General features: G+C 38.6%; 1 protein-coding gene across 2 annotated transcripts in view; it reads right to left on the reverse strand.

Annotated features, from left to right (window-relative positions):
- PLXDC2 (plexin domain containing 2) overlaps positions 1–11,762 on the reverse strand; it is a 455,308-nt gene extending 443,546 nt beyond the window's left edge. For both annotated transcript variants that reach the window (XM_055331385.1, XM_055331384.1), the window contains exon 1: positions 11,639–11,762. In XM_055331385.1, the coding sequence (XP_055187360.1) occupies positions 11,639–11,750 (112 nt within the window). In that variant the 5' untranslated portion in view covers positions 11,751–11,762. The remainder of the gene's footprint in view (positions 1–11,638) is intronic.
- Positions 11,763–12,078: the final 316 nt, after the last annotated feature.

Below are 12,078 nucleotides of genomic sequence, written 5' to 3' on the forward strand. Positions count from 1 at the left end.
GGTGCTATGTCTGAAATGTAGTTTTACTATTTTTGTTTTATTTTTAAATTCTTAGTGGTCTGGAGAATCCTGATTTAAAAAAGTAATAAGTGAAAGATTAAAAAAGTAATAAGTGAAAAATAGATAAGCATTGGTTGTGGATCAGCTTTTGCTTGATTAATGTTTTTTCCCCCTCTTAATTCTGAATACAAATTAATGGACTAACAAAAGATATGATGTACCTACCCATCAAAGAGTTAAGGTTTTCTCCTTTCAATTGCCTGGAAAGTTTATCTACACCCACAACAAAAATAAAATAGGAAGTACAGGGCAAATTAAAGAAAACCACAAAATTAAGCATGAAGAAAGATTAAAAAAATAAAAACCAGGTAAGAGAATTTAATGTGCAAAATGAGAAAGGAACAAAATATTACTTAAGAAAACTAACAGGGAGAATCTATTGCAGTCACAACTTCCACCCGGTATCTGAGATCTGTATTATTTAATAGTTACTGAGATGACACTCTACCAAATGAGCTTACACAGAAAATTTAACATATGTTTATTGTTTTTTAATTATATATCAAGCCATATGAAATTGGCTAATTCTGAGAAAATAAAGTAAAACATGGTTCCTACCCTCACAGAGCTTACAGTTGAGTGGAAGAAATATTCTCAAATACCTAATTCAAATAGTAATATAATAAAAATTATGTATTTACCAAGACTATTCAGTGGCAAGTATCAACCTCACCTCAGAAATTGGTATTTTCAGGTTTATGCTACTGGGAGGTCAAAGACTGCCTACACATAACTTTAGACTTGAATCTTCCCAGTGCAGCAACCACTGACATATTTAAAAACAAAAACATGAAGTGATGAATTTGAACCTGGAGAGGTAAGCCAGGACCCAATTACTAAAGGCCTTGGCTAAAAGGGAAATGTTAATTGACCTGATGTCCATGACACAGGGGAATTCTCCGTAGCCACCTGAACACATGCTGAACTGTCTTGGAGAAGCATGATAGGATGACGGAAGGCCCAGGAGGATACCATTTGAGTCAGATAGAGAGGATAGTCCTAAACGCCAATCAGGCACTGTTTCTAGAGAAAAAGAGGTAAGACACTGAGCAAATAGTATCAGTTGTTCACACCACACAACTAGTATGGAATATAGAAAGAACTTTGGTATGTTTCTAGAAAAACACTGAATTGACAAGGGTAATAAAAATGTGCCTGGAGAATAGCAAATTCTAGTTGGAGAGAACACAACGGATGCTGACCCAAACCATGTAAACTTCAGCAAGTGGATCACATTCAGGACTCTGAAAGGCATTAACTCACATTAATGAGTGTATTATTAAGAGATACTTTAGATTCTTTTATTGGAAAAAAATATTTAAAAATCTGTCCAATGATTTGTATCTGGAAATCTTTTAAATGTCTAATCTTAAGACTCTTTTCCAGTTTTCATCTTTAGCCTTGAAGATAACTAGAAACTATGCAAATAGCATGGTTCAATCTCTAATTATTTCATTCATTGTTTATCCATATGTCTTTTTAAACTATGGCATTCCCTCCAGTGAAGCAAATGAACCAATATTAATATTTTTTTCAGACAAGTTGCTGGTTTACAAAACAATAAAGTATTAACTCATAAGTATAATTAACTCAAGTATGATCATTTAAGTATCTGTTCTTCCTAGCTTAGTAAATGACTTGATCATTCCTAAACCATTATTTCTAAATGAATTCTCAGTTCTTTCATGAAAGCATGAAAGTTCCCTTACTCTGAAGTCACTCAATCTCTGGTTTGCCTATACATGTGACTCATTGATATTTAAATCTGATATTTAATCTGAGATTTAAATCATCCAAATTATGATTTAGAAATTCTGCCCAGAGAAATATGTAGAAATAAGGTACAAACAAAATTCTGCCTGGGTAATAAATCTGAACAAATACAGTCTATCATACAAGTGGAACCCTAACAAGATTCCTTTGTTGAACACATTTTCAAAGAAGATTTCCTTGGAACCAGTGATTCAATGGTGATCAGTCACATATGGCCTCTGACTTTGGGCAGCTCTACATTACTGATGATGTTAAGTGAAACGATGAGGACACGCAGAGTGCACTTTGGTAAAGCATTCATCTAGAACTTGGAGCTGGCAAACAAACACTAAAAAAAGTATTCGATATGCCAAAAATCATATCGAAGCTGAGCTCTGAAGGACAAATAGCCGAAGAGAGGAGAAAAGCAGCATCCTCCAAGAAGGAGGAATGGCGTGTACAATTTTCAGAGGAGAGATAGTGTGGGACCAGGAAACCGGAGAGCCGGAGGGAGGAAGTGATGATTTTTAATCCAGGGAGGTGAGCCAGGACAGAATTACTGAAGGCCTTGGCTTTGGTGTGAGAGCAAGAGGAAGGCAGAAAAGCATTTTCAAGAGAGGAGCGACATCGCTAGATTTACATTTTAGAAAGACCTTTCAGGCTGTGGAGTGAAGAATGGCTTCCAGCAGGACAGTTTCAGAGGCTAGGTGTGAAACTATTGAAGTAGGCTAGAAAAAATATGGGAGGAAGGATGGAGAAATGCAGTCTGGAGTCAAACTCCAGTCCTTGGTTTTAGAAAAATCGGCTTCATATTGGCTGTGCCTATTTTACAAACCTCTCTCCTAAAAACAGCTTAACAAAACTGACATTGCACAAGTCTGGCTTCCTGCATAAAGCTGTTTTGCAATGTCCAGACAATGAGACTATACTCTGCAGAATGACTTTGAATCACACTTGTTTTTAAAAATATCTAAAATGAACAACAGATGTTAAAAAGATAATGAAGGCTAAATAACAAAGAAATAAAACAGACTGCCTGGCTTGTCAGTTTACTCCTGATTAAAAAATATCCAGATCAGTACACATGAGTGCAGAGCAATAGCCAGTCATAAACTGTGTTGAGGCAGAGATGAGGTTTGAATTTTCAACTCAAGCAAATGATAGACTTTTAATTTATAAATGCCTATAGTCTAAATAAAATCATAAATCTATTATCTTCAAATGGATGTAATTTGTAAAGTGTGCTTTCTTTCAATGTAAATCTCCCATGAAATTGATACTAATTAGCTAAGGAGCAAACATTAAGGAGAATCCTAAATCCAGGGGCTTTTACCCTTTTCACCAGAACTCTTTCTTTCTTTCTTTCTTTCTTTCTTTCTTTCTTTCTTTCTTTCTTTTTTTTTTTAAGATTTTATTTACGTGAGATAGGACAGAGAAAGTGAAAGAGAGCATGAGTGGAGGGGAGGGACAGAATGAGGAGAAGCAGACACCCCGCTGAGCAGGAAGCACCATACAGGGCTCCATCCCAGGACCCTGGGATCATGACCTGAGCCAAAGACAGACACTTAATGGACTGAGACACCCAGGTACCCATCAGAGCTGTTTCTCATGGAGCAAACCTATAATCTTGCCTGGAACTGCTATGCTGGTCCAGAGATGGGTCACTAAAAGGGACAAGTGTCACCATTTCCAAGTATTATTTGCCTAGTGCTTACCCCTCATTTGTAACGTTTCCAAGAAGTTAGAAATTAACATTCTTTCCCTCAGTTGAGTTGCTCCTTTTAATTTACCTATGGTTTCCACCTGTATTTCCTAAGAAACAATTAGATGTACCATTAGCTTCATGATGTGATCACAAAAACAACACTAGTCCTCAATCTAAGGACATTGTTTCAACTAAAAAAGATCATTGCCAAATAGTCGTTATTAACAATTTATCATGAAGTGCCATGGTGCTTGCTCTGGCTTTTAGATGTTGTAGAAAAGAAATTACAACTTCTCCATGTTGTTTAGAAATAGAGACCTTTACTTAATGACCTTGAGATTTAATGTGACTTCAAACAAAGTCCAACACAGTTTTTAGCAAAACCTGAAAAGTTTATTATAAGTAGATAATGGAAAAGCAAAGAGTCTTCTAGAATAGCCAGGACACTTCTGGAGATCAAAAACAAGAAGGGCAGATTTGCCCAACCGGATATACTTATTATAAAGCTAAAGTAATTAAGATTGTGTGATATCCACAGAGAGATAATTATCAGGGTTTTCTCCCCCTCCCCCTACCTTTATCTTTGAAGTACTTTATCATGGAAGATCTAGCAGGGCAACTTGTCCCAGGCATTATCTTTCCTAGCAGAACATTCATAAACTCCATAACCCATGAATTCTACCTTTGAATATAAGCTGAGCAACCCTTGCATGTGGACACGAAGACATATAATGCACCTAAGACACACAAATGCCAATATAGTGACATGCCTCTTTGCTCAGTTTTTGTTTCTTAGTTTTTCATAGTTCAAATATGTCCTTATAGTACACATTATCTATTTTTTAAACATGAAACTATGGAGTAGCAAAAAAATTAGGAGGCTGATTTTTTTTAATCAAAAGTTCAATTTTGAACTTTTGACAGTGGGAATCCACATGAACTGGGAATGTGATTCAGTATGCCAAAACCACTCCACATAAATTTTTTCATGAATATTTTGAAGTGCAGATTACAGCAATGTATTGAAGGGAATGGATAGCAGAAGGAGAAGCCAAAAGAAGTCAGAGTCAACACTGGACATGCTCTCCGCTACGCCTGCAGTAAGGTCAGTGGGCTGTTTTGACCAAACAAATGAACAAAAGTATACCAAGTAAGCAATCAGATCCATTGTGCTAGTGATGGCTATAGTCTATGTTGGTTTGTGGAGAGAAATAAATTAATATGCCTAATATAAATACACCCTAGAAGACTACTTCACATCTTAAATATCATTATTATTTGTGAATTTCATATTCTAAAGTGACAGATTCTACCTCGTTTCTTTTTTAGGGTTTAGGGAAATAAGTATTTTATTGGATGCTGAGACTATGGTTTCAGAGAGAAAAAGTTGAGAGCTCATGCTACAGATACACATACACAATTGACAAGTGTGTTACCCAAAAACCACTACTAAAAAAACATCATTGCATGCTGGACACTTCTCCTATCAATGAACACTCCAAGGAGAAATGTGACGTTTAAAAATCCTGATTTTTATGCAGTTTATCCACAGGGTACATTCTTTACATTCGCTATATTCTCAAAGCCTCAATGAGCTAAGCACCTTACTTACAAGACGAGACTTTGAGCACTACAAATTCTATGAAAATTTTCCAATTAATTAGTGAAAAATAGTAGGTGAGGAGAGGAAGAAACTAAGCAAAGACTCCAGATGGGCAGCCCCGGTGGCCCAGCGGTTTAGCGCCGCCTTCAGCCCGGGGTGTGATCCTGAAGTCCCGGGATTGAGTCCCATATCAGGCTCCCTGTATGGAGCTTCTCCCTCTGCCTGTGTCTCTACCTCTACCTCTCTCTCTCTCTCTCTCTCTCTCTCTCTCTCTCTCTGTCTCTCATGAATAAGTATATAAAATATTTTTTTAAAAAAGACTCCAGACAAGTAAAATGGAAGTCATTCTGCAATCCTTGCCTTTATGATCCTCTCAACAAAACCACAAGCCGCTCTCCACTACAACATCTGAAGCAGAAACAGTGACTATCACTTTTAATTTAGAAGAGTAGGAGAGCTACCAGTGCTTACATCTGTTTGGATGACCTCTGAAGGAAGGGATTAAAACTCTGGATTTCAACGAAGGCCACACAGTTTCTGACTTCGTAGTTGTATCTGCAATCTTTAACTAGCTATCCTCATTCCAAACAGGTCCCTGACAGGACCTCAACTTCTACTTAAATGCCCTACTCTGTACCACCATTCCACATCTTGCCACCTTTTTAATGAAAGAGGCCAAAAAAAAAAAAAAAAGCCGAAGAACAAATATTAAAAAAAAAGAATGCAATGTCTGGTTACAACACAATGTAGAATATTTTATATTCTGTTCTTCCTTCAGATATTATTGTGTTAATTTGACCAGGCAATAGGGGACATGATAAATAGTGAGAGAAACTCTTAATAAAAGCATCTCTACTTTGTCTGTCAGTCTTCAATAACTTCCTCAGTTGAACAGAATCATTGTCTGAAGGATAGAGAGAGGAGACATCCTGTATGAACCTTTAGTGAAGAAGAAAGACTTCTCACAGTGCAGTACTGTAAAGAGATAATTAAAGCTTTGAGAAAATGCATTCAGAATAAAGGCAAAGGACTGGAGTTAGATTAAAAGAAAGCTGAAAAGCAATTTAGTAATCTACAACCTTACATATTATGGTGATTGCTTTTTATTTACTTACTTCCCACCTCTAAAACAAATACAAGACAAGATTTTTAAGTGTGGAAAGTTAAACAAGAATCAGTAAGAGTGGGAAAGAGAAGATGAAGCAACAGGTAAGTTAGTCCCCATAAATAGAAAAATAAATAAAGAGCCAGAAGGTTTATATACTTGTTGGAAGTGGGCTACAAATTATGCTCCCAGCTTTTAAGAAATCAAATATTAAGAGGTAATGTATCTGGTCACTATTCACCATGCCCAGAAGACAGAAATAAACTAATTCAGGAAAACAACTCTGTTTTCAAGATACAAGATTTCTCTTTCTTTTTTTCTCTTTTCCTGCCCTCAGCTACTCAGGGAGCAGACACATTGCATAGTACCACCAATTCCTTCCCCCAAAAGAACTACCGTAACAAATTTTATAAGGCTGATTTTGTTTTATTTTATGTATTTTATTTTGTTTTGTTTTATTTTATTTTTTTACTTCTTTTTAAAGCCTCCTTCAGTGTAGGTTAATGGCATGAGGCCTGAGCACAATTCAATTCAAAAGTAATTTCACAAAGAATTAAACTGTTTAAACTATTTAATGTTGTTAATCTCCACTGAAAACACATTATCACTATATATATGCATACATATATATGTATATGTATGCATATATATATATATATACCCACAAATATACACACACGTTGTACTTGAAAGTGTTAGAAGAACATGAGTGAAAATCCATTCAGAAACCAGAAGTATAGTTGAGCGATAGAATGAACTTTTCAAAAGTTCTATCTGTTGATAGAAGGTTTAAGGTAAATATTATCCATTGGAAGCATGATTATTCAGAAGACCTCCGGATCCTATTCTCTTGTTTTAAATGATTAATTCTATAAACCTCTCTGTATATTCATTTCCAACCTGTTGATGAAAAAAGTCACCAATGGAGTAAAAAGTATTTTAAAAAGTCTCCTAAGGTGACATTCAAGGCAATAACCCAGCTTGAACTATAATTCCATTGGTCAGTCCAACAGCTCTTTACTGCACGCCTGTGTGGTAGATGCCATGGGGGATTCAGAAATGAACAGTAGTGGACCGTGGCCTGGAGAACATGATATACAGTCTAAGACAGTGCATGAAAGAGACACAGAAATGGGAAGGGGGAAGAAAGGCAACAGCAAGAACAAGTCTTCCTAAATTAAGCAGAGTCAAAAATGCACAGAGTCCTCAGAGGGTTCTGGGTGTCACCTGAGATAAACCTGTAAGGAAAAGTAGAAGATGGACAGATAGGGATGGATTAAGGAAGGAGGAGAGAGAGAAAGGAGGGAGGATTAGCAAAGGAGGACAGGTGGTAACACATCCTATATACTCAGGGAACATCAGGGAGCCTCAATGGGTTCTTAGAGTGTTCAATAATGGGGAGAGGAGTGAGAAGTGAAACAATAGGTCTAGGCCACATGACAAAGGTCTGGAAGGCCACGATGAAGAGCCTGTTTATTGTCGTAGGAAACAGCTCAAGACTTCAGATCTCATGATTACAGCTGCTGATCAATTCATTAATCTTCATAAACATGCTGCTTCTATGATAGGAAATACCTTTGAGGAAGCAAAAAAGCAGAGACAAAACAAATTGAAAAGAATCTACGTTGTCTGTATCTCTGCAGGAAAGTATCTGATTCTTGCAGAGAAGAAAGCTGTTTGGAGCAAATTAGCATCTTCTATTACTATGTTTTACTCAAGTATATTCTACTTGATAAAAACCTGTTTCTGAAGATCAAACTTAACAAACACACAACCTGTCCTACTTAAAATAATTTTAAATTTCTATGTGGACATCCATGAACTAAAAATCTTACCCAACCTTAGGCTTCAACTTGTATCAATTCTCTAGAGGAAAAAGACTTTCACATTTCATGTTTTAAAATTTTTATATGCAATCATGAGTCATTGATTGATTGAAAATCAACCTGCCATGTGTTCATTAATCTGGCTCACATGTACTTTATAGAGAATATTCACTTGAATTAACTTTCTATTATAATTTTCTGTTCTACTTATATATGCAAACAAAAATTTATAGTAATGATGGTATGTCTAACAGAGATACTCTCCTACACGTTAGTAATATTTCAAATTAAGCCTTTTAACTCCAATGAAAGCAGAAATTAGAAAAATATGCCACTAGAGAAACAGCTACAATAAATGTAAATGATCTTCTAAAAATAAACTATTTCTTTCTAGTACATAGCAATATTAGGAAATTTAAATAGTGGGAATTCCATGGAGTCCTAAACTATTTTTACTCTCTATATAGCAGTACTGAACTTCCTTACTGCATTAAGTCACATTTAAGAGTAAAAACAAGGCTAAAATAATTACATGATTTTAGCCCCCTTGTCCACATTTAAATCTTAGAATTATTTGAGCCATTAATACATGGTTCTCTTTGACACTGTTACTAGATTTTTTCAATCAATTTAGAATATACAAATGAATATATAACAATACAAAGATGATTCCAGATTTACAGAACCTAGAATTAGTCTAAGCTTATTTTTATCTAAATACTGGTGTTGAGAAAAACTATTTAGTATGGCAAATACTTCTGAGGTATATGCAGATTATCCTAAAAATAAATTCATTATGATAATGAACTTTTAATCCTAAGAGAAACATTTTAAAGCCACATTCTTGAGAATTCCACAATAATTTGTTTAAAAAAATCTCCAGCAATGCTGCAAAAAAGGGTACTTGTTTTTTTCCATCATACAAGTACACCACAAGAATATATTCAAAGTTTACACCTTTACACGTAGGAGGAACTTTATAAATGTTGAATGAATCGTTAATTTCAATAAACATGGGAAATAAACACTCCTTATTACAAACTTCCACTCATTTATAAATGGTAAGTTGAAATATCAAAAAAAAAAAAATATTGCCCGTAGGAAAAACAAAGTATTGAAGATCATTAATCTGAGACATTTGGAAAGAAAGGGAAGAACAGGAGAAAATAGTTTCTCTGCCCTCTGGTGGCAATAAAATCAACTGCAGCAGTTCTAAAGCAATACATAATTAGAATGTCCCTGTTATGAAATCAGATATTTTCCCCTGTGCCAAAATGTCTGTGATAAAAATCCTGATTGCTACATGGTGAATTTTAAGACAGCTGGACTTTTTAAAAATTTCCCCATGTTGAACTTCTACCTAGACTACTTACAAAAGAAATTATTTTTTCTCTTCTTTCTTTGCTGTATTTTATATATTCAGTAGGCTAACCATTTAACTCCAAGACTATTCAAAAACTACAAGCAGACTGATATTGAGTAAAGAAGCTACTTCAGCTTTCAATAAATCTCCAGAACATTTACCAAGAAATTTAAAACTTTTTTTTTTTTTTTTTTTTTTTTTTTTTTTACTCAATCCTATAAACATATGGGTTTCTAAAGTAATTTTCCACCGTGGACACTAGTTTATAATTAGTTTGTAACACCTGTACATTTATGTTGAACAACTTAGGTATTTTCTAATTCACAAAGCTTTGAATTATCTGGCCAATTTTAGAATGGAATGTTTACTTCATCCTCAATTTGAGAACTTAGAATAGAAAATGTATATATATATTATTTTCTCAATAATATATCATTAATTGAAGAAGCTCAGAAAAAATAAATATTTGCTGACATTTATTCATTTATTATTTACTGTAAATGCATTACTTACAACCAGTGCCAAAGAAGTTTTGAAATAAACAACTTGGGATGCATTTTGGCACACATCTCTCTCTAACCTCCCTTGGCATGTAGTAAATTGTTTTCTTTAAGCATCTACTTATTCCATAAATGTGGTGATGAGGTATCAATACCATGGGGTAAAAGTCGTATGTTTTTAAACCAATGAAAGATAAACAAAAATGGATAATCTACTGATATGGCACCCAGTAAATAACAACCTATATCCATTCATGCAGAAGAAAATTGTATGGGACAAAGACAAATCAATTATCAGGAAACTTGGAGTTTTAAAGCATTTCACAGTTTTAGAAGTGTTGTCATGATGTTGCCCCCTCCTCCCAACCCACACACCCCTCCAACCATAATTTGGAGCGCAGAGTCAGAATCTGTGTTTTCTCTGTACGAATTCCCACCGGGGGCAGAGTGTTTTAGCCGATTTCTAGGTCTCAGATTGGTAAATTTCATTCAAGGACTTTCTCCAAGATTCATCTCACCTGGAATCCCCAGGTGACCTCACTAGGCTTCCATCTGCGACTTTCGTGTTTGACATTTGAGGACACAGGTATGCTTTCAGAGGGAAGCACTTACCACCACAACTCCCACCTTCCGAATTAAAAGAAAACAAAACCTTGATCATCCTAATCAGAAAGTTTTTGTTTCTTTCTTTTTCTTTTCTTTTTTTTTTCCTCCAAGTGTTTTTGTTCATTTCACCTCCTTTCGAACTCTAACCTGAGTTCACAAATTTCTGCCACGGTCTCTTTCTCTGCCTGTTTCTTCCCTTTCTTCCTGAGGGGCAGAAATGGTGAGCAGGCACCCAGTTCTCGGGAGGCACCTGGACCTCGGCTCCGCAGCGCCCAGCCTGAGAGCCAGCGGGCCGCGGGTGGAGGCTCCCGACCAGAGGCGCACCTGGCTGGCATCCGCCCGAGCAGAGGACACTGCCCCTGGGAGGATGCAAAGACCAGGTCTCCGCGTGGGGGCATTGCCAGGGCACTTGGACAAACCCCGGACACGTTCAGGCCTGTCTGCGAAGCCGGTCGGCCGAGGACAATGGTGGCAGGGACTGGTCTCCCGAGGCGCGCCCACCACGGTCCGGTCGCCTCCTCCCCTCCCCTGCGCCCCGCCGCACCTACCCCGCCCCACTTCCAGAGCCCCGTCGGCCCCAGACCTCGAAAGGGAGCTAAGGTGGGGATCGCCTGGGGATGGAAGGTGCGGCCACAGTAAATTTTTCCTCCAGCCAAGGGGGGGGGGGGCTGCAATCTCCGGCTGCCACCACGTCTCCCACCCACAGCCCCCATCACGCACTCGCTTAGTTTATCGCGGCAGCAGGGTGGCAGCAGGAGCCAGAGGGGAGAGTGCCCAGGGATGCCAGCTACCGGGAGAGGAATCTACACAAGGTTTGCTCTCACACACCAGAGCCCTCTCGGGGAGACTTGGGGAGACGGTACCACCCCCTGTCGCTCAGGTGAAGGAAGCCCGAAATCCTCCAGACACCCCCCCCCCCCCGCCAGTGCCCTTCTCTAAACCGACCATCTTCTCCCCCTTCGGAAAGCCCAAGTTTACCCGAAAAGCAATTGCAGTAACTTTCCCAAGGGCAGACAGATGAAGTGGGGGGGTGGGTTGAGAATGGGGGAGGTGGTGGTGGGGGGTGTTAGCGAGGTCTTCAGCTGCGCACAAAATCAACAAGCGAAAGTGCATCTTACCATTGATTTGGTTTCCAGGCTCCCCTTCGGTGAACTGAAACCGGTCCATTAAAAAGTGGCAAAGTAACGCAACTCCTGCCGCGGCCAGGTCGGCCCTCGGGAACCTCGCCATGCCGCCGCCGCCGCCGCCGCCGCCGCCGCGACCTCCCTCCCCCGCCCCGCCAGTCCTTCCCAGGCGCCCTGGGCTCCGGGGCTCCGGGGCTCCGGGTGGGGACGGGGGCGACCGCGACGAGGGGTTAGAGCTCTGCGGACCGGTCTCCGCGGAACCTGGAGGCCTTTGTAAAATTTCGACGGGATTTCACACTCAGGAGCTGGGAAGAGGAGCCAGGGAGGAGGGCGAGGGGAGTGCAGTTCTCTCCGGACCTCCGGGTCTCTCTTCGCAACTTGCCACAACACCCAGACACAGGGCAACTGCGGGGAGGGAAGGCCACTCGCAGCCG

This window comes from Nyctereutes procyonoides, unplaced genomic scaffold, assembly GCF_905146905.1.
Source record: "Nyctereutes procyonoides isolate TBG_1078 unplaced genomic scaffold, NYPRO_anot_genome, whole genome shotgun sequence".
In the NCBI taxonomy this organism is placed as follows: domain Eukaryota; kingdom Metazoa; phylum Chordata; class Mammalia; order Carnivora; family Canidae; genus Nyctereutes; species Nyctereutes procyonoides.